The sequence below is a fragment of the Eptatretus burgeri genome, chromosome 16 (genome assembly GCF_056783735.1).
Source record: "Eptatretus burgeri isolate ZD-2024b chromosome 16, Ebu_testis_v1, whole genome shotgun sequence".
Taxonomy (NCBI): Eukaryota; Metazoa; Chordata; class Myxini; order Myxiniformes; family Myxinidae; genus Eptatretus; species Eptatretus burgeri.
In genome coordinates, this window is record NC_140976.1 from 41,853,922 (window position 1) to 41,877,468 (window position 23,547).

General features: G+C 46.2%; 2 protein-coding genes across 12 annotated transcripts in view; both read right to left on the minus strand.

Annotated features, from left to right (window-relative positions):
- Positions 1-10,839, minus strand: part of CFAP97 (cilia and flagella associated protein 97) — a 31,968-nt gene extending 21,129 nt beyond the window's left edge. For 2 of the 11 annotated variants that reach the window (XM_085860167.1, XM_085860160.1), the window contains exon 1: positions 10,545-10,839. The gene's annotated coding sequence lies outside the window, so the exon portion shown is untranslated. Of the gene's footprint in view, positions 1-5,049; positions 5,197-6,556; positions 6,717-9,598; positions 9,797-10,403 lie in introns of those variants that run through there. The other 9 variants (XM_085860169.1, XM_085860164.1, XM_085860162.1 and 6 more) reach the window with 8 other exon arrangements.
- Positions 10,840-17,284: 6,445 nt separating this feature from the next.
- LOC147010950 (gamma-aminobutyric acid receptor subunit gamma-2-like) overlaps positions 17,285-23,547 on the minus strand; it is a 101,894-nt gene continuing 95,631 nt past the window's right edge. The window contains exon 9 of the mRNA XM_085860340.1: positions 17,285-21,692. Coding sequence (XP_085716466.1) covers positions 21,402-21,692 — 291 coding nt within the window. The 3' untranslated portion in view covers positions 17,285-21,401. The remainder of the gene's footprint in view (positions 21,693-23,547) is intronic.

The window sequence follows — 23,547 nt, forward strand, 5'->3', positions numbered from 1 at the left end:
ATTGTGTGAGCGTGGAAATACTGCGGCCGCCCTATAATTGCTAGTGGCCGTAGATTTTGTACACCCTACGGCCGCCGTGCCAAATATGACTTAGGCCTAAGACAAGTGTCTGGAGGATTAATTTGTTCTGATGGTGAGGGAGCTGCCAGCAGGTACGGGAGTTGAACAGATGGTTGATTGCGACTAATAAGAGTGAAAAGTCGGATGAACAGATGGTTGATTGTAAATAATAAAAGAATTAGTGGATGAAGTGGTGAGGGAGATGGATACAGACGGACCGAAGGCTGAACAACTGACTGCGGGGTTGAAGGAAAGATCGATGGGGTGAAGGAGGGGTTGTTGAATTGAGGTTTGGTGAGGAGGATTGTTGGTGGATTGAGGAGATTAAAAATTGGCAAATGGGCAGACATCACACCGGGAATACACAGACTAACCTCACAATGCATACCCCCCACCCCCTCCCCACCCCTAAAACCACTGAACAAAAAGCAAAGGTCGAACTACTACATAAACAAATGAAATAACTCATTCTATGGAATCCTATGTGTGCATGAATGCTCTCCTCCAGGGTACAACATTTCCGAAACCGTAACAGTATGTTTGTTTAAATACAGAGGTGTAGGTTCATGAAGAAGCTAAATGACAGCACAACAGCTTTTCATATTGACAGGAGGTAAAAGGGGAGAGAGCAGATAAAAATACATGACATCACAAGTGAAGAGTTGAGTGGCTGAAATGGAAGAGGAAGAAAAAATAAAAAGCCTGGGCGGTGGGGTGGTGGTTGGTGGGTTTGGAGAGGGGGAGGAGAACTTGGCAAGAGAGTAGGGGGAGGGAATTAGCAGGGGTGGTTAGAGGGGAGGGGAAGTTAGTAAGTGTGGGTAGGAAGTTACCAGGTGTGGAAGAGAAGTTACCGGCGGTGTAGGGGTTAGCACTATTAATTAACAAGGAATAACAAGGAAATTTGATGCATGAGGAGGCCATTCGGTCCATCATGCCTGCACGACACCAATATGAGAATAAATAAATCCATTAAGCTAATGACTTAATTTCATTGGAGGGATGCATGGGGAAGAGTGGAGGTGAGGAAAGTGTGGCGGGCTCAGAGATATATAACGAGGGTGTTAAAATAAAAAGTGTGAAAATTATTTTCCTTTTAGCTTATTGATGATAGAGTTGATGAGCTCTTAAAACCACAACAATGTCCTTCAGTCAGTCAGTGGGTCCATTCATAATTTTTCGTTTTTTTTCACCCAACTCGGTGGCTCAAAGAATCGTTTGATGATGTCGATGCACAAAAAACTAATGGAGTGCATTTTTTATTTCCATCCAGTTGGTGATGTAATTAACTTAAAATGTAAACATGTGAATATGATGTAGAACCACCCCTACCCCTCCTAAAACTTTTCTTATGTATCCATAATGTCTACCCCTTATCCCTTGTTTGTCTGTCTCAGTCTACCTTCTCCCTCTGCCCTGTTATTGGCATTACCCTTTGTTATGTTGTGTCCTAGCTCTTCCACAAGCCTATATATAAGATCATGTATAATATTGTTGAGGGCTGGTGGTCGGTGACGAGAATGATCACTAGGTGGGGGAGGTTACGTCGTCTCCCACCAGACTCTCCGGAATTGTAGGCCGTCCCTCTCGGATAATTCCATGAGGCGGCGGGTTGCTTAACCGACCGTGGACGCCAATACCTCCACCGCGTAGCGTAGGGTCTTTTTGTGACGAACCAATTTACCTAATCAACTACGTGGTGTCGTCTACCGGGGAATCACGCCATCAGTACACCTTGCCCGAACTGGACCACTCTACCGACTACTAACTGCAAACTACTTTTCCGGTTCGGATGCAACGAGCGTATCTGCCAAGGTCGTACCGGCCAGAATGAACGGATTATCGGGTATAAAAACCCAGCTAAAACTCAGATCCGAACCATGCTGGACCAATGAAAGAAAGGACGGAAACGAACTGGGAACATTTCTACAGTAATTTATTTACAATAAAGAAGACACAGCAAAACTTATCGCGGAATATACAAGCAAGAATTTACAATGATCAAAACCACTTATACAGTTTCTACTTACAAGACGGGCCCACACACTCAGATGATTTATTAAAAGCTCCCGCAGCCAGAGAGAGAGAGACAAGCTGAGGGTCGCAGTTCGTTTGGGTACCTGCACGTTGAAGGGAGGGGGTGCTCCACCGGCTAATGGTCGTGCGGCTCGGCCCACAGTCACACGCGTGGGGCTCGTGCCCGTGGAGGAACCCGAGCGGAACAGTCGGAGTCCCAAGGCGGAGATCAGGGTCGCGGACGGGACCCAGGAAAACTCCAACGAACGCCAGCCAAATGCAGAACTCCACTCGAACGCCCCAGACTCCAGCTCAAACCGCACGATGCACACTAACCAACTCAACTCCTCCAAAAAACTTCCACTCTGAGGATCGCGTCGTATTTTTATGGACCTCCCCGAACGGGGCGGGGGCTCGGTGAAACAGACGTCACCGTCCGCCCCGATTGGACAGGGTCTTCATGGGGTCGGCCCTTTCTGGGTGGGGCCTCGGCCAAACCGGGAGGCCCGCCCCCCTCCACGCGTGTGGACTCATCAAGGGGAAGATCCAACGTTGAAAAGGAACGTTTGTGGAAGCGCAAAGGAACGGCGGACTGGACGTTTTTGCCCTGTATGCTGTGGCCAGCGAGGCGAGGGTTGCAAGCGCTGGAAGGTACCATGGTTGTTCGTTGGAGGGTTCGTTGGGGGGTTCGTTGGGGGGGTTCGTTGGGGGGTTCGTTGGGGGGGTTCGTTGGGGGGTTCGTTGGGGGGTTCGTTGGGGGGGTTCGTTGGGGGGGGTTCGTTGGGGGGGGTTCGTTGGGGGGGTTCGTTGGGGGGGTTCGTTGGATGTAATAACCTTCCTAAAAGGACATCGCAACGCACACCTTTGATTCTCCCACTCGACAAAAGGAAGGGACCTGTCTCACATGTACTTAACGGAATAACTGACTCTTGGGACATCTGTATGTTTGAATGCATATGGTTTCCAGATCCGTAACAATATCTATCTATATCTACAATGGAACAGGTGTTTGTATGCATGTCTGTCCGCCAGCTCAATACCTATTGGGAGGAGAGCTGGCCTGATTGCAACCCACAAATGTAACATGAAGTAAAAAAAGCCATACGTCCATCCTCCATTTTGGTAGGCCCAAGACATCTTCAGAAGTGTCATATTCACAATCACCATGGCCTCCCTGCAAGTTTTCCATTCAGTGTAAAACAACCCAAGCCACTGTTAAAAGGATCATCAAATATAGAAAGGTTGGAGCCGATAGGCGTCACGGGCCTTGTGAAGGCGACAGCACGTATTGGAACTCAGGGTTGAGTCGTCTGGTGTCAGCCTCTGGCCCAGTGCAATTGGAATTATCCAAGCTCTATAACCATGATGTATTATATATGCACATAAGCAGTTCGCATGTTTTTTGCCTCAAGTCATAACTTGGATTATTTTGGGAGGGGTCAAATCAACAGTCTGTTACCTATACACCACCCAGATAAAGGGACGTGTCAGAGGAACGTGTTACATACTTGGAACAAGATCGCTCATGGGGCGGGTACTCTCTGCTTATGATAAATTTTCCATCGAATTAATCTGAAAATCAACTTTATCACCTAATGCATCCTATGATCACCCATCAGTGGACTAGTGTCTGTCCCTCTATCGGGAATCATTATTGAATAAAATTGTGGGGGATGGGGCAAAGGTGGTTTTGGAGTTAAGAATACACAACACCGGCCACACACTACACCCTGTCAAAAACATCACATTCAGCATAGACATCACATTCACCCATCCATACTCAAGCTACCTACAAGTCAGGCCAACAGTCCTGAAGCCCTCTTTCTCCAAAACTTCCAAGTGCTGATCTAATTCCATTTCTAGGTACCAATTCAATTCCCATCTACTGTTTCTGCTACCATTACCTTTCCAGGGAGACCATTCCATGCATTAACTACTCTCTGAATGAAAGACCCCTACTTTACTACCATCTTAACTCTCCTCTTCTTTACTCTCAGGCTATGGCTCCTGGTCCTATCACTGCACTCTGTTGAATAATTCATCTGCACTTGTGTTGTCGATATAGTCCAGTCAATGTAGCAAATTTGAGGGGGTAACCCACCACTAATTGAAAAATAATTGTTTCCACTGCAGTGCATTTCAGCAAGACCCCTAATCACCATACTAAAAGTCTTAAAAAATCCTAGCATGGGAAAGTAGTGTAATTTGCATAATAAGAAAATTAGCTTCCACCATTAGAGAAAATTCATATTTTTACTATAACTTTGCATCTAAGTACCTAATTGAAGCAAATCAAGTGTCCAAACCAATGTTTTACAGGTCAGTGAACATGATAGGCACATTTGCAAATTAATATTTTTGAATATAATTTGCATATTATGCAAATTAGCTTCTGTCAAAAGAGAAAATTCATATTTTCATGATAACTTTGCATCTAAGTACTGTATCCAATTGAACCGTAACCCTAACTTGTATTGTTTCTGCTCTGTTATTTCATGAATTTCAGATAGCTATGGCTGAGTGCGTTTCCTGGGAGAAGAGTTTAGAAGATGGTCAGGATACTGCAATCCTACGAGAAAAGGGGAGCGAGAGCATCAACAGGGCCAGTGAGCAGAAAGGAAGTAGTACAAGAACTCATAAAGGTCAGCGAGTACACACAGAATGCCGATGGGATTTCACTCATCCACAGACGATTGCAAAGGCACAGGAAAAAGTAACTGAACAGGATCAGCCCTCACCGTGTATTCTTCGTTCAGAAACGCCAACGTTCAGTTTGGACAAGCACAGTTTGTTTTGCGGTTAACCAGCCACTACAATCAGAAAAAGCGTGATGGCATGGATGTCTATCCAGTAAGAACCACACAATTCCAAAATATTGTTTTACATTCATGTGCACAAAGGAAAAAAGAATGGTCTACGTTAGTTTCAGGCAGAATTGCATATGCTCATGACCTAATCACAGCCGATGCAGTTTACCATCAAAGCTGTAATGTCAACTTCAGAACTGGGAAGCAGGTTGCACAGCAACATTCCTCTGGACTAGGTAGTGTTGCAAAGAAACAAAGGCTTGGCAGACCCAAAGAAGCAGAAAGATATGAAGAATTCCTGTTGGTTGCAAAGTACCTGGAGGAAAATGATGAACAGATTACAATAATAGACTTGATTGAGAAAATGGAGACAGGACTTTTGGGTTCAGAGGTTGCAGTTTATGGCTTTACACATATGAAGAGTAAACTCATGGAACATTTTGGTGACAATATCATAATAACCGAGCTGAATGGGAAGCCAAATGTTGTAACTTTTCGACGAACAGCAGCAAATATTCTCCATGACTTTTACAAGGAACAGAAGAAAGAGGACCCCAATATTGAGAAAATACGAATGATAAACACAGTTGCCAAGCTTATCAAGAGTGACATAAAGGCAGTGGACTCTTCTTATGATGTATTTCCAACCAGAGAACAGATGTCATCAACAGAAGCAGCTGTGCAGTTAATTCCAGTCACTACTGATGTTGTTGCAAGGTTTGTTCGTTGGCAAAAACACTGATCTGAAGGTAGCATCAATTGGACAAGCTATAATGCAAGCAACAAGGCCAAGAGTCATTCTAGCCCCATTGCAATTTGGACTAGCAACTGAAATGCATCATCAGTTTTCATCACGGTTCATCATAGATACTCTTCATAAACATGGCTTCAGTTGTTCCTATTCTGAAGTGCGGAAGTTCGAGAAAAGTGCCGCTCTTACACAAGGGGCAGAGTTGCCTGAGCCTGAATCTGGAGAGTTCATTCAGCATGTTGGTGACAATGTCGATCACAATACAAGAACTCTTGATGGCTTTGGAACATTCCATGGAATGGGGATTATTTCCACTTTCACACCAGGAAAGCTGCTTAGTAAACCTGTACCTCGGTCCTAGAGTATCAGTGACAACGGATGACATCATAAAAGTGGGAAGGATCAACATCAAAACTTTCAAATCTCAGCACACAGGACGTAATCCATTGACGTAAAAAGAACTGCAGGCAATGGCAGTGCACGATCCAACATATCACATTGATCTTCTGTGGGAAATGGCATTTGTCCTTCGTCCTAAGAGGCCAGCATGGTCAGGTATGATGCAGACATCTCCCCACTGCACCAGAAAAGTTGACCAATATATTGAGGTGTAACTGCAAGACCGGGTGTAGCACCAACAGATGCACCTGCAAGCGTATTCCCATTGACTGTACATGGATGTGTGGGGTGTGTAAAGGTGTAAGTTGCGCAAATTCATCTCGGGTGGAGATAGATGACAGCAGTGATACCGATTGATATGTTACCTGAAAATTCATGAAGAACACCAACCACATTACCGATTTAGCAGTGAAAACCTGTGTTAAATGTATCTTATCATCTTGATTTGGTGTCACCACTTTAAGTATTTCAGGTATTGCTTGTTGCTATTGTTGTTATATAGGTATTGTTATTATAGCAACAATACCTTGTTGCTCAGGTATTGCCTGGGCGGCCGACCGGCTAGACCCCCATCCAAGGAGACCGACGGGATGTACGACGAGCAGACAGCAGCCTTTGTCGAGCTATGCACGGTCACCATGGCCAGCACAGAGGACGAAATACGCACGCTTCCCCTCGCTCACCACCTGTACGATGATATGTGCGATAAGTGGATGAAACGCGTATCCGACCCGCAGCCATACGTCAACCTCACTCACACCAACAAGCGCGAGGATTACAAAGCGCTGGGTTTTAACCTCCTGAAACACACCTGCGCGGTCACCCTACCCGCTATGGCAGACACGGGGTGCCAGAGCTGCCTGATCGGCATTAAAGTCGTCCAACAAATGGGCCTGAGTACCGAGGACCCATGATACCTGTATCCATGACCATGTTCGTCTCGGTGTGTTGGAGGAAGTACCCGTCAGCACGCTGGTGACATGGTGTCACCGCATGGTAATTTGCGCGAAAAAGAATGGCAAGCCGCGACGCACCGTCGACTTTCAGGCCTTGAACAAGCATGCGTTCCGCGAGACCCACCACACCCAAACCCCGTTCCACCAGGCGAGACGCGTACCTAACAGGAAGCGCAAGACAGTATTCGACGCATGGAACGGTTACCATAGCGCCCACCTACACGAGGACGACCGCCACAACACGACCTTTATCACTCCATGGGGACGCTACCGGTACCTATCTGCCCCACAGGGGTCTATGGCATCGGGGGACGGTTACTCACGACGATACTATGAGATCGTCGCGGACATTGGTAACAAGACCAAGTGCGTAGATGACACGCTACTATGGTCAGACACGATTGAGGGGAGCTACTTCCAGGCGGTCCAATGGCTGGATATATGCGGCCGGAATGGAATCATCCTCAACCTGGAGAAGTTTGTCTTCAGCGCACCCACGGTGGACTTCACGGGCTTCACCATCACCATGACCGACGTGCGACCGTGCAGCCGCTACCTGGAAGCAATCCATGATTTCCCACAACCACGTCACATCACCGATGTCAGATCGTGGTTCGGGCTTGTCAACCAGGTGGCGTACGCCTTTAGTATGGCCGAACGAATGCAGCCATTACGGAAGCTCCTGAAAAGTGGAGAACGCTTCCAGTGGTCCATGGAGTTAGAGGGCATATTCTGTGAGTCTAAAGACGTGATCGTACAAGAAATCGAACACGGTGTCCGCATATTTGACAAAACTAAGCCAACATGCATCGCCACGGACTGGTCGAAGGAGGGAATCGGATTCTGGTTGCTTCAAAAGCACTGCCGATGCGTGCCAGTTAGACCATTCTGCTGCACTGATGGATGGAAAATAACCCTGGTCGGCAGCAGATTTACACACGCGGCAGAATCCAAATACGCGCCCATAGAGGGCGAGGCTCTCGCAGTCGCGGACGCCTTGGACAAGGAGCGCTACTTCGTGCTGGGCTGCGAGAACCTGATCGTTGCGGTAGACCACAAACTCCTTGCGGACAGAGCACTTGACGACATACCCAACCCCCGCCTCAGGAACCTCAAGGAGAAGACCCTGCGTTATCGCTTCCGCATCATACATATCCCGGGCATGAAGAACAAGGCGGCAGAGGCCATGTCGCGCAGGCTGGTCGGCACCACGCGACCTCCACTCATGAACCTTCCAGATGACAATGCCACCATAGCGACCCACCTCCAACCAAGCACGCACACCGACGTCCTGTCTCTCCTACGCCAAACTGAGCCGGAGTATGACGACGACGTCGAGGAGAACAACCTGGCATGGTGCACCGCGGGCCTCGAATCATTGCGATCAGTAACATGTGATTGCGTCAGGGAAGCCACCAGCAGCGATGGCGATATGCACATATTGGAGGGAATGACAATGAACGGCATTCCCGACTCAAAAGTCGAGATGCCAGAGACAATTCGCGACTATCACCAGTACCGCGAGAACATTACATCGACAGATGGAGTGATCCTATACAAGGACCGAGTCGTCATACCACCCTCACTCCGCGGCGATGTGCTGAGCACCCTACACGCTGCACACCAGGGCGTATCAATGATGACTGCCCGCGCAGAATCCTCTGTATTCTGGCCAGGCATGTCGGCCGACATCAGCGCCACTCGGAAAAACTGCGAACACTGTCACCGGATGGCACCATCACAGCCTGGAGCACCACCAACTCCACCTATCCCGGTCGTTTACCCCTTTCAGGCAGTGTGCTCGGACTTCTTTGTACACAGGGGTGCACACTACCTTGTGACGGTGGACAGATACTCGAACTGGCCGATCATCTCAAAGTCGACGGGTGGCGCCACCGGACTCATAAATCACTTACGTCGCACCTTCGTGACGTACGGGACGCCAGAAGAGCTCGCATCGGATGGGGGACCGGAGTTCATCTCCACCGAGACCAGGTCATTCCTGCACAGATGGGGCGTACACCACCGCTTGTCATCGGTGGCCTTCCCTCACAGCAACTGTCACGCGGAGATTGGAGTTAAGACAATGAAACGACTTATCACGGACAACACCAGCCCGCAGGGAGAACTTGACACTGACGCTGTGCAGAGAGCGATACTACAATATCGTAACACGCCTGACCCTGACACGAAGATCTCCCCGGCAATGTGTGTCTTCGGCCGCCCGATACGCGATTTCATCCCAATTATCCCCGGGAAGTACAGACCGCACGACACTTGGCATGAGACCCTGAAAGCAAGGGAGGAGGCCCTCCGCAAACTTCATATCCGCACAGCCGACACCTGGGCAGAACACACCAAACGCCTTCCGCCACTTGCTGTAGGGGACCTAGTCCGCGTACAGAACCAGACAGGATTCCACCCAAAAAAATGGGACAAGACAGGCAGTATCGTGGAGGTACGCCAACACGACCAATACGTGATCAAGATCGACGGCTCGGGCAGAGTCACACTTCGGAACAGGAAATTCCTGCGCAAGTTTAGTCCAGCTCGCAATGACCAGCTGCCACCCCGGTCTATCTATGATGATCTAGCAACCCGCATCACTGTACCTGCACCCGTTATAACACCGCAACTGCCTGACCTCGACAGCGAACCCGTGACATCTGCGACGCCAACGGGGCCCACGCCGGCACTGACGTCAGTATGCACACCCCGGCGCAAGACGACACCCGTTTCAGACACGCCAGCAGCACCAGGACGAGGCACACCGAGGCGCGCGATCCTTCAGACGCCACCATCGGCCCCTGAAACCCCGAGAGCCCCATCCCCACTGGGGCCCGATGTGACACCACCAGCACCAGCAATAGGTCAACGCCGATCCACCAGAGCGACCAGCGTGCCTGCCTGGCACAAGGACTACTCCATGGAATAGTCACACGATGGGCGATATCAACTTTTGTTCATTCATTAAACTTAATATTTTCTCAGCCTTTATCTATTAACATAATAAAGACTCGGAGGGAGATAGAGAACATTGTACTTTACGGTACTTCTACATATCGACGGTCCCCTTTCCCAGTGCGCATGCGCAGCCTGAGCCGGAGCCAGGGATGTTGTGGGTGTTTCAACCTGTTCAATACTTGTTTGATTATTGTCGTTCCACGCTAATAAAGTGGTCGAACAAATTGAACTCTGTTCTTATTTATTTCCTATCCCCAACACCTTACACTTGCTCAGGTTAAATCACATCTGCCAATCTTTGGCCCAATCCATGCAAGTATCAATACTTTCCTGAATCTGTTCACCGCCCCCTCCGCCATCAGTGTCGATATCGACGTCACCTCCAAGCTTTGCGTCATTTGCTTTTCAATGAGAAAACAATGAGATACCGATTTTAACAATGTCATGAGTTACCTTTGATGTTTGTCCTTTCACTTTGCGATCTCTTCCACAGAGGGTTTCGGTTACAGTGTGGTGCAGCAGACAGAGGACGACGAGGTAATCATTGTACAAGTCGTGTTTTCTTTTGTCAAAACGGGAAATCACAGAACTCACCAAGCAGGAGGGACCTCCCAAACGACGGAATTGCGAGTGAAAGGCCGAATCGCTCTTCTATGGCGAAAAGCAAACCGGGAGAGGATGAGGCCTTGCCGTTTCCATGGTTTCACAATTGCCACCCATCAATGACGTCAGGCTCGCTCGTCAACAACGCGTTGAATGAACACGAATTAAAATAAATAATAATAAATTGTTCATACGTCATAATCACGAGGCAAGGCTGATATCACCATTACAAATCGATGAAATATTCATCCCCGAAAAGGTGATGAAGAAGGAAAAGTCAGGGAACATTCATTTTACTGATAGGTATTGTTCGAGACACCTTTTCCGGCTTTGTGTGGTGTCGATTTAGGCAATTCAATACCAGGACGGCAATTTGCATTTAAATTCGGATCCGATTCCTTTAAGTGTTAAACGGCCGGCCGTGAAATTAAAATGGCATTATTACCGCCTTAATTGCTTGTAATGTTCCAAAACTTCTCTTTCAGCTTTTTACTTCTTTCACGGCGTTGCAGTGTTAATATATATATATATATATAAATATAAATGTAAATATAAAAATAGATACACGGTATATTGTGGAGTGCAATAAAAAGGAAAAATTACACTCCGAGCTGAACGATACACCCCAACAATTACGAACTTCACCGCGCAACCATCTTTGCACCCCAACTTTCCTTAACTAATCAATCAGCTTGTTTGGCTGGCTGGGCAAGTGATAGCTACCTGGATCGATACTAAACGGGAAACACACTTTTTACATGTGAGAAACAGTTTTATGAATGGACATGCAATCAGAGCACGAGTACCCAATTGTAAACGACCACGTGACGACGATAGGAGATGAACTTTGACGAGACACTCGGTGTAAGATATAACTGGTCCGGTGTCGCCAGATCACACACGTGATCCACATCGAGCCGCAGCGACTGCCTCCTCTCCTTCAGAATGAATCATCAAGTCAAAGATTGGATTTCACTTACAATCAACAAATCAATAATTTATATGAACACACATCTATCTATAATTCCAGCAATCTCTGTCTGTCTGTCTGTCTGTCTGCGACCGCCGTTTCTCGACGACCGCCGGTCCGATCTCATTGAAACTTGCCAGGAATATTGCCGGGGACCCCGGATGTGCCTTTTCGAGGTTTGATATCGATCGGACGAGCGGTTCCCAAGTTACGACCATTTATCTGTCGACCAATGACAAGACACGGTACTATGACGTCACAATTAATGTTTATTTATTTATTTATTTATTTTTTTCACGATTGACGGTCCGATCTGATTGAAACTTGCCAGGAATATTGCTGGAGACCCACGGATGTGCCTTTTCAAGGTTTGATATTAATCGGACGAGCGGTTCCCAAGTTGCAGCCATTTATCTGTCGACCAATGACAGGACACAGTGCTACGACGTCAGGAATGACGTCACAATTAATGTTTATTTATTAATTTATTATTATTCTCGTTTTTGCACGATTGACGGTCCGATCTGATTGAAACTTACCAGGAATATTGCTGGGGACCCGCGGATGTGCCTTTTCGAGGTTTGATATTAATCGGACGAGCGGTTCCCAAGTTGCGGCCATTTATCTGTCGTCCAATATCTGCGAGAGGGGACGGGAGGGGGGGCGAGAGAGGAGGGGGGAGAGAGGAAGGGTGAGAATAGGGGGAGAGAGGGGGAAAGAGAGGGGGTGGAAGTGGGGACGAGAGAGAGGAGCGAAAGAGGGGGTGTGAGGTGGGGGCGAGAGAGGGGGGAGACAGAGGGGGAGACGGAGGGGGAGACGGAGGGGGAGACGGAGGGGGAGACGGAGGGGGAGACGGAGGGGGAGACGGAGGGGGGAGACGGAGGGGGAGACGGAGGGGGAGACGGAGGGGGGAGACGGAGGGGGAGACGGAGGGGGAGACAGAGGGGGAGACAGAGGGGGTGAGAGAGAGGGGGGAGAGAGAGAGAGAGAGAGAGGGGGAGAGAGTGGGGGAGGAGAGAGAGGGGCGAGAGAGGGGAGGGAGAGAGGGGGTGAGAGTGGGGGCGAGAGAGAGGAGCGAGAGAGGAGGGGTGAGACTAGGGGGGGAGCGAGGGGGGCAGCGAGAGAGAGGGGCGTCACAATGACGCTGGGGACCTGAGTATGTTTCCCAGGTGTTTCCCAAGTTATGGCCATTTATGATACGGTTGGTCCGATCTAATTGAAAAATGCCCCAATCTAGTCGTTTACGAGAGCGAAGGAACGAAGCTACACATACTGGCGCGCCTCACCCACGAGAGAGGGTACTGGAACGAGAGAGGGGGAGAGGGGAGGGGGCGAGAGATGGGGGGGTGGGGTGAGAAGGGGGGTGAACTAATGCCCCAATCCAGTCGTCGTTTACGCACCTACGGGCCCGTACTAGTAGTTGTAATAATAATAATAATAATAATAATAATGAACCCATACCTGAGCGAGTAGGAGAAGGAACAGCCTCATGGAGCTGACAGCACAACAGTGTGTGTGTGTGTGTGTGTGTGTGTGTGTGTGTGTCACAAGAGATGTATTAGAAGGGGAAGGGGGCAAAGGAGAAACATTGCAGTGATCACCATTGCTGGTACGAGAAGGGGAGGATGTATTGTTGTGGGCCGAGGTTCAGTGGTGATAAACGACCACGAGGTGGAGCAGTGGAGTCGTCTCCCACCGAGCACCCGGAATTTAGGTCGTGACTCTCGGACAACTCCGAAAGTTCATGGGTCACTTTGAGGACCGTGGTCGCCAATATTTTGACGGCGTGAGGTAGGGTCCACTTGTCTAATTCCAATTTACCTCAGTACTCATGCAGTGCCAACTACCGGGGAAACCACACCCTTGGCCGATTTTGTCCGAATCGAGTCGCTATCACCGACTCGGATCCGGCGTAACCGAACGGAAGCTACCAAAGCCGCGCCGGACCAAATGAACAATTTACAGCACGAACGGCCTCGCTATTTCTCAATACGCACCTTGCTTGGTCAATGGGAGAAAGTATAGAAAACGAGCTGAAACATTTAACATGGGTTTATTACAAATAATAATCGGGAGGGGAGACAGAGCAGAGTTATCACGAATAAAGAAATGTAATGCACAATGAACAAGGCACTTAACAAGTCTACTTACAGACGGGGCCCACACACACACACACACACACACACACACACACACACACACACACACACACACACACACACACACACACACACACACACACACACACACACACACACGGAAACTGGACCCTGTGGGTCTTTAGTCGGTAGAGCCGGGTCAGGGTACCTGTCCCGCATCATGCGGTCACACCGACACGAACCACCACGGTGGGACTCCAACCCACGACCTTAGCGTTGTCAGCACTAGGACTGCAGACCGCTCAACCACGACCACAGACCGCGCCACAATTGTCACCAAGACTGCAGACCGCTCAACCATGACCACAGACCGCGCCACATTCACCACCAAGACTGCAGACCGCTCAACCATGACCACAGACTGCACCGCAATCGCCACCAACACTCTTGTCTGCCATCCTCTCGTCTCTTTTTTCTCTCTTGAGGTGGGAGGATTTTCTTTTCTAACCCCTCGCCTCCTGATTGGACGAGGGGTTGTCGGAAGACTCGTGGTCAGCCTCCCGATTGGCTGGGGCGTGCGTGTGGTGCTCGCCCTCCACTCATTGGCTGGAGGAAACGGTCCATGCCCTTCCTTTTGGCGGAGCCTCAATCCGAAGCGACGGAGGTTCCGCCCACGTCCTCAGCCAAAAACTCATGGGCAATGGCGACTGGGTCAAGTGAGGGACGGTGGCGTTGTTGTCGTTGTTATCGTTGTAGTAAAAACCTAACTAAAAAAAAAACTCGTAGCGCACACACGAAATTCCCATTAGACATAAGGGATGGATTCTAACTATAAACGCATACTTATCGAAATAACTGAACTATGGGGACTCTGGCTGTTTGTGTGCACAAGGTTTGCAAATCCATAACAGTATCACTGTGTTCATCCATAGTCCAAGTTTCCCATCTCTGGTTCATACACATAGCCAGTGTGGTTGGCCAGCTTGTTTGAAGATCGGAGATGTTGGCGATTACTGCGGAACAAACGGTTTCCTGCTTGGAGCACGTAGGACCGAGAGGAGACGTGTTTTTGCACCATTTCACCAGGAACCCATTTTCTAGTGCCAGGAAGTGGTTCCATACGGACTTGCCAATCCTGAAAAGGTGGCCGCTCTTGCGATACTCGATCATGATAGAATTTTTGCTTGATCTTTTCCATGTCAAAATGCCGTTTAACCTCATGACAGCTGGATTGTTTTGGTACAAGTAAGCTGCGCTTTGCAGGCAGCTTGTTACTTGGTATTCTACCCATCAACAGCTGTGCAGGGGACAAGTGTAATCGTTCTAGGGGAGTGGTGCGGTAGTCTAACAAAGCCAGATGTTTGTCCTTCGCTTCCTTCCACAATTTTTTTTTTTTTACAGTTTACACTGCTCTTTCAGCTTCACCGTTAGCATGAGCAAATCGAGGGCTGGAAGTAGTTTGGTTAATGCCGGAATCAAAACAGAACGATTTGAACTCTTTGGACACTAACAAGGATGCATTGTCATTCCTAAAACCCCCAGGTATACCATATGTACTAAAGATGGATTTCAGAGCATCAATCGTTGTGTGGCTTCTCATAACCTTGAGCTCGCATACCTCAATGAATTTAGAATAATAATCAACAACCCAAATGTGTTGTTTTGACTCAACTCAGATAGGTCCACGGCAACCTGATTGAATGGTAAATCTGGAATCGGTGTCGGTATAAGCGGTTCCGGAGAAAGCTTATTTTGGTATCTGCACATGTCATGCAGTTTTTCACTGCCTCTTAGATCTGTTGGTTCATTGTTGGCCAATAGAGCACTTCCTGAGCAACGCTGTTTACACTTTACAACACCAAGGTGAGAGCTGTGTATGATGGAGAGCATGTGCTGACGGAGACTAGGTGGCACTACTATATGCACACCTGTACAGATAATTCCATCAGAGACACCTAACTCACTCTTTGAATCCTTGTACAGTCTCAATGGAATGGGCACTTCGTTTCGATAGCTGGGCCATCCAGTGTGGATCACGTCCAACAAAAGTTGTAACCTGCAGTTGGACATCCAACAGAACAGTCGAGTCTGTTCCTGCAGCTGAACATACTCCTCCTTTGTGATGGAGATGAAGTCTAACATGGAAACCTGCTCCAGATCGACTTCTTGTCCCGACAAATGGTAGCCTCAGTCAACAAAAACGACCCATCGGTGTATTGAATGTCATCAGTTTTGATGACTCCTCATCCAGGAGAATCTGTAGAAACCCACTCTTTGAATCCAACACTGAGAATAAGTTGACTTTTGGTATGTTGGAGACCACCTCTTTAACCGTCTTCATGGGATAATGTTCATGTTTATTGGCCTTGTTGAGATCATGAGGATTCAAACATATTCTTCGCTTGCCATTGCGAACTGCAACTACCAATGAGCTGACCCACTTGGTTAGCTCCTCCACCGGTCTTGTTCAATTCCTCGATGATCCTAGGCATTAGCACAGCGGGTTGCCGACGTGTAGCATGTACAACTGCATTGGCTGTTGGGTGTATTTTGATTCAGTATACCCCTGGTGGGGTACCTGAAGTACCGATGATATCAGGATAATCTCATAGCTCTTTGGGAACTAATTCATTACCCGCTGACTGAACCCCTGCCAGAGAATTCAGTCGAGGAATGAGGCCAAGGTTCTCAGCAGTCTCCCCCGGTCTCACATTCTCCTGATCTAAATCGACCAGCTCGCATGAAGCGATTACAACAAAACCTCCCCTCAAATTCCAGGGAAAGACCCGTAAAAGCAATTGGCCGAATTATATGATTGGAGTAAGTACTCAGGGTTCTCTTAGACTTATGAAGTTCAGTGTTAATTGGTAGTCTTTGAAAATCCCTGTGTAAGTATATTGCACCTTGCCCCTGTATCAATACGGAAGGTAATGTTCGCAATGACACCCACTCTGACATATCACCATTTGTTTTCTCCAGCACTGACGATGTGTGTTTTGCCCAGTCGCTGTCGCCGACGGCATACCAACATCCAATGGTTCGGGCGTTTGCAATTGGAACAGGCGGAGCCTACAGTACTGCAGGACATTTTCCTTGGTTCCACAAATGCCACTTCATTCTTGCCACATTTACCACATGCTTTAAGTGCTTGCAGCTGCGATGACGAGGCACAAGGCTTGGGATGCGATTTACTCTGAGCTGTGATTGCTGACACTCCAAGTTTGTAGTCATCTTCATTCTGCACGGTGTGGATTTGCTAGCGAGACAACTCAAACCGTTGTCCAATTTCCAGAGCCTTTGCTCGTGACAGTCTTTCACCTTGATCCATTAACCTTTCCTGCACCCTGGATTCAAAAATGCCATCAATTATCACATCTATTAGAATATCCTTGGGATTGGCATACTCGCAGTCCATGAGAATAATCCTCAGGTCCTTTACAAAGTTATCAAAGGTCTCCTCACTGTTTTCTGTTGTTAGTGTTGTTAAACTAACACATTTACAAAGAGCTGTATTGTAAGGGGTTTCGCAAACAGGAGTCCATGTGGTGTGTGACTGTCTGTACACGTATTCTCTAAATAAATATTGAGGTGCTGTGAATTTCTGCAAAATATTATTATATTTACTTAGTCTCGTGATACAAAAAAAAAGAAAAAAACACAAGGACGAAAATATGACAAAGGTTTGGTGTGCAAAACGTAATTTTATTTCCGAAATAAAATAGCTAACAATGTCCATAAAGCCTCAGTGCAATACTTGAGACAAAGCAATCTATGGTGTAAATACAGAACGCAGTTACAATACACATGCCAGGCAAGAAAACAAAAGGATCCTTTTTTTATTACCAAAAACGCGTGAGTTGTAAATTCATATTGCAAATGTGTTTACCTACCATAACAGTAACTGTAAACTTTTTTTTTTAATCTTAAGAAGTATTTTCTGCTAAAATATGTACAGGTTTATAAAATGTTGTTTCTGATGCAAAGCTAGTCAGTTTAATCCGACATTTTGCCTCAATTTTGACATCGCATTGGAAATGGTGGGCAAGTGACGACATTCATAAAGGCACTGCTTTAACATGAGACATGCTCTACACACCTCTCTGTCCCCTTTTCTGATCAGTGAGTTTCGCATTTTGATCCCAAATACCGAGCCCCACAAAGCAGAACCATAAGCCGCTTGGGAAATCATACGGGCAGGGTCTCAACTATAAACCCCAACTATTAGAGACAAATAGCCCAACTCACCAAAATATCTCACCCTCCTGAGTTTCCATTCCTTTGTCCTGAAAATCCATCAAAAATAAATAAATAAATAAAAATATCAAAATAAAAATCACCTGATCTAATGGCTTGCCAAGAACCTGAAGACTTGGGTATTTTTCCAGTCATAAGCGGGCCTTTGGGACAGTAACTGAGCAGGCTCGCTGAGCAATTTTGTGACCTGGCAGGCCTCATGACCAATTTTGCAGGCCTGTATGAAGTCCAAAGGCCCCACAGCTTCGATGTCTACATGCTGCTAAAACAATGTTCCTTGTTTGTATGAGTGTCACAAGAATTCCAGAAAAATCTACACCAGCTATCAATAGCCAAGTTTGTGCAGACAAAAACTTTGAAAAACAGCACAATACAACATCACAATGGATACGTGCAGTCGATGGCAGCGACAATCCCTCAAATGAAAATGTGTGTGGGAGGGAGGGGGAAACGCCATTACTTATGGTAGATGATGCACAGATGGTTGTGAAGGGAATACATCAGGGGCAATTTGGTCAAAATATTGGCAAGAGCAGCAGTAATGAAATGAGAGTTATTGATGTTGAGAAGGAGGGGGAAGATAAAGGCATGGCTGTGATCAAATAGAAAGAATTATAGTTAAAATAAAGATTAAATTATAAGTTTGAAGAAAAGAATATGCAGTAAGAAAGGAATAATTAAAACCAATAATAATAATCCTAATAAATAAATAATAAAAAAAGGAATCTGTTTTCTTTCAGCTAAAAGAACAATAAGATTCCTCTTTTTTATTATAAGATATTAAAAAAAAGAGGAATAGATTGAGATTTTGATTTGTTTCTTGAAAAATTTATCAATGACCTACGTTACAATAAAGATTTCTGGTTCTGAATCAAAAATATGTTTTTTCATTTGCTGTTTGGAAATTATAGGACAACATACACTTACAAAAAACCCCCATAAAACACCACCATTTAGGCTTCAGTTCCACTGCAGTATGAAGAATATGGCCATGCGATGCTCTGATAAGCAGCCATCAAAAGTTCCTTACCATCTGGATGAGCGTCAAGTTCAGATGATATTATATATTTTCTCTTTAAAGCGGTAGATTATGCAACGGGAGATTAGCGACTGCAAAAATACATATTTAAAGTTCAAGGAGCGAGTGATCAAAAAGTTGAATTACTTAGAAATTCTTATCCAGGCAGTGATGTAAACATACTATGCGTCATGAAGTATTTCAGATCGAATGGTTTCACATTTTGCCAAAAGATACGACCCGTTAAACACCGCCGGACTCTCGAAAAGCAGAGCAGTTGTCCAGCAGCATTAAAGATCCCAGGTGTGAATCTGGCTCTTGCCAAAACCAGATACAAACCACCACAGAGTCTCACACAGGATCCAAACGACAAGATAATTGTCAACCTTGTCACCAGCCGCCGTACGGGTTAGTTACTTCTTGATTACATCTGCGATCACTCGCTCTATTATGGCTAAACCCAGTGCTATTTTATTGCTCGGTTGGTTGCTGCTCAGAAAGATTACCAAAAATGAGAATTTCCTGGCAGTAGAAATCCTGTCAAAGTGAATATGAAAAAAGAAGAATAAAAATAATGCCACTCGAATGTAGATGGACAAAATTCACAGCGTGGCACAACTCGACACCTCCCGACGGCAAACACAGCCAGGAAAAATCGAACAAACACAGGTTTCTACTTCACGTCACCTGATCCAAACACCTCGTTCAAAAACCCGGTCGGTGAGAAGCTTTCCACATTTTTTCCTTTTGCACCCTATCACTACATCGCTTTAAAAATTGATCTGAGCTCCAGTGCCCAACCTACATGGAAAGGTCTAAATGTGTGAATTATCTTGTGCAGTCTCCGTCATTGAGGTTTGCTTATTAAATCACAAGACCAGTGACCCGATGCCTATTTTGCCTGAACTCGAAGGAACAATTACTGTAATTTGACAGCAATTGTGCCTTATCCAAGCTAGAATAGAGAAAAGTCCATTTCATCACAAACATTTTGAGAACAGTGTAGGTGCAGGAAAGATGATGGTGTGTGTGTGTGTGTGTGTGTGTGTGTGTAAATCAGGAAATGATGGGTGGGATACACATCCAAGGCTATGATGGAAAGTTCGAAATGGGCTAATAATTGAAACTTGCTCAGTGAAGGGGTTTGGGAGGTGGGATGGTTTGGTTTGGGGCTGGGATTATAAGGCTTCATTTGCTCCACAAAACGCAATCTAGCATTTTCCATTATTTTTTTTTTAAGCATGGAAGTGTCTCTTCAAATTACCATTTCTATTTGCTTCAGACGGATCAATACGAGATAAAATGAGACTTGCAAATCGACTGTAGTTTTCATAACAATAAATGCCGACGTCCTTCTGACAAATGGCGATGAAACAAACCACAAATGCTCTCTGGTTGATCAAACAATTTGCAATACCAGTAAATAGGCTGCTCCTTGTGCCTGGTGGACATGGTACCTCTGTATCACTACGTATAAAATTTGGGTCAGGCTTTGCTTAGACTGCTGAAGGAATTTTGACTCTGTGACTAAGAGCTAGCTGCTTAATCTGATGAAGTCGTCACCACGAATCAGACAAAAATATAAAATATAAAATGACATTTCAAACAAAACCCCAAATCTCACCTTATATGGGAAGTTTCTCACTCAATGTCTTCCTTGGACATCATATTAGCAAGACAGTCAGATGAACTGAAAAAGCTGCAAACTTTCCATGGAAAACGGAAAAAAAAATGTGGAGGGAGAAGAAATGGAGACTGATGAAAATAAAGAGGATGGGGAGAGGGGAAATAAAAGATGAGAATAGGAAGGAAGAAGGTGGGAAAAGGGATAATGATGTTAGGAAGGAAAAGAGGGAGGGGGTAGGGAGAAAGGTACAGAAGGAAAAGAGGAAGAAAGAAAAATGGGGGGTGGGGCATGAGGGACAAATAAATGAGGGACAAAACAGACGAGGAAAAGTAAGGGAGGCCAACACCTGTAAAGGCCAGTCAAATGATCACATGGGACTACAAGAGCTTAAACACAACCATTTTTAAACAGCTTTTTCAGCCTTGATGACCTTACCAGCATGATCAAACAATTGAAATACGGCTTAAATAATCGAGGCAAAGGTTCTAGCTATAAGGCAATAAAGCAACATCAGTGGTCAGACAATTGCAAATGCATCTGCTGAGAGAGTGAAAGAGTGAAAAGTAATATTAATAATAATAATAATAATAATAATAATAATAATAATAATAACAAAAAGGTAAAATTCACTGGAAATTTGAAACTGAAAGGTTAGCGCCGAAATCTCTGTTCGGCAAACCCAGTGTGTCCATCACATGCAGACGGCACACGAGAAGCTTCGCTTTGAGCACACCCGTCCAAGTAGGGCTTGTCCAATTCCACAGGATGGCCCGAGTGTCTGTCGGCGGGCTCGCAGCCCCGCTGTAGCCGGTACTTCAGAGTAGTCATTGGAAGAACCCGGTAAATGTATTCAATCGCAGGTACATGAGAAGAGTCCATTTCACAGGTACATGTATCCAATCCAGTAGACGAGATTGAAAAGGCCAAAGGCAATTGGGAAGAAGATGCGAGAGTACGAATCCAATTTTGCAACTTGGATGTGTACTCTTCCCTTTCGCCAAGATCCAGCATGACAATCCTCAAAGCAGCAGAAGAACGAGATGCAGTCCTTGCCTTCCAGGCAGTCCCAGCCAGTCTCCGGATCACCTCTTCGCACCATTGAGCCAACAGGGACCACAGCAGAGCCTGGGCGCACCGCCAAGCTCGGTGGAACCTCCGGGTGCTGCACACGCTACACACAACATATACATTCGGTGTATTTAATGCAAACGTGCTGCACTCTTCTCTTCAGCTTGGTTTTAAAGAAACAGAAAGGTTTTACAGGAAGTCTCAACTCACCACGACAACTGCTCCACTAAATTGCCTTTCTCATACTACCATTGTTTTTGTCTGCTCTCTGGTGAATTACGAGACCAAACCAGAATCAAATTTCTAAATATTAGAAATAACTCTGGTTTCAGAACAAAATACAATAGGATTGGTCAGTTAGAATTTCAAAGGAAAATTGAATGGAGAAATGAAAAAGAAAAAGAATTAGCCAAATTTTTAATGCTGACAAATATTTCCATTGACAACTATTACATGCACATGCAATGCTGGCAGGACATCCTAGAGGTATGCACACTTCCCTCTAAGCTGTCTAGCTTGGGTTTGAATTCCAACTCAGCGATAAACTGTCACCCTGGTGTTTTGCAAGCAAGGTGAGGCATCAGTGTGTGTGTGTGTATGTGTGTGTATGTGTGTGTATGTGTGTGTATGTGTGTGTATGTGTGTGTATGTGTGTGTATGTGTGTGTATGTATGTATGTATGTATGTATGTATGTATGTATGTATGTATGTATGTATGTATGTATGTATGTATGTATGTGTGTGTGTGTGTGTGTGTGTGTGTATGTGTGTGTGTGTGTGTGTGTGTGTGTGTGTGTGTGCACAGTTCCTCAGATTGAACTGCGCAACCCATCTGCAGCATTATTTGGTGGATGTTATAGATCCCACAATGTCCTTTGCAAAGAGTAGGTGAGCTATCACCATCACCCTGAACAAATTCCAAAGTCCCACTCTACAAGGGGGCACTGCATTAGCCGGAAAGCTGTGCCCCAAGCAAATGATGCTAACCACAGCACAAAAGAAGAGAAAGAAGAATAGGAAGATGATGATGACTATGATGATGATGAGCATATAGTCAAGGTTAATACAAAGTGATTAAAATGTGAACAAACCAAAACTGATTTTCAACAAACTCACCCAAGTTTCTCCAAATGGTTATGCCTCCTACCCCACATCAGCTTCTCTGCAGTTTCCCAAGATGGAAACTGAACTCCGCACGTGATGCATGGGTTTTTAGTCCTTCCCATGTTTTGGAGTAATTAATTGATCCTGCTTTTGCTTTTCCAACACGTTGGATATCAGGAACTGCAAATTGGTATGCTATGTGGAAAAATGATAACGCCAAACATATCGCCCAGAAAATGATGGAGCAAAATGTTCATTAACTTTTGATCCCAATCTATATATTAATAGTGAAGGACCAAATTTTGTGCTCCTCCTAGCAGTCGCGTCACGTTTTTCTCAGTACTGTGACCTGGACTGAAAGAAACTTTGTACCTGTAAGAGTGCATCGCTCATAGTGGCAATAGCCAATCTTTAACTCTGAAGCAGAATAAACACTTTTCGTTGAGACGGGGGGGGGGCAATGAGTGAAGAGGCAGGGGCTGGGGTGAATTAGGTGGGGTCGAGTGTGAGAGGGTGGACAGGGGATGGGGGCCCGGGGGCAAGTGGGGCAGGGAATCAAGAGACGGGGGCGGGGAGTGAAGAGGCGGGGGCGGTGCCGGGGGTAAGCAAATTGAAGGCGGGGGGGGGGAATGGGGCAGGGGCGAGGGATGAGTAGGCGGGGGCAAGCACGCCCTGTCCAGTCCATGTCCCTAGAGTGTGCGTGAGCTGGTGAGGGTGGTTGAATGAACGGAATCCGTCTGTGACGGGGTTTCGGCTAGTAATAATGATTTTTTTAAAGGACCCAAAAATTATGTATGAACAGTTCTATAAATTCAGCTTCAAAGAATAAATAAATAAATAAACAAATAAACAAG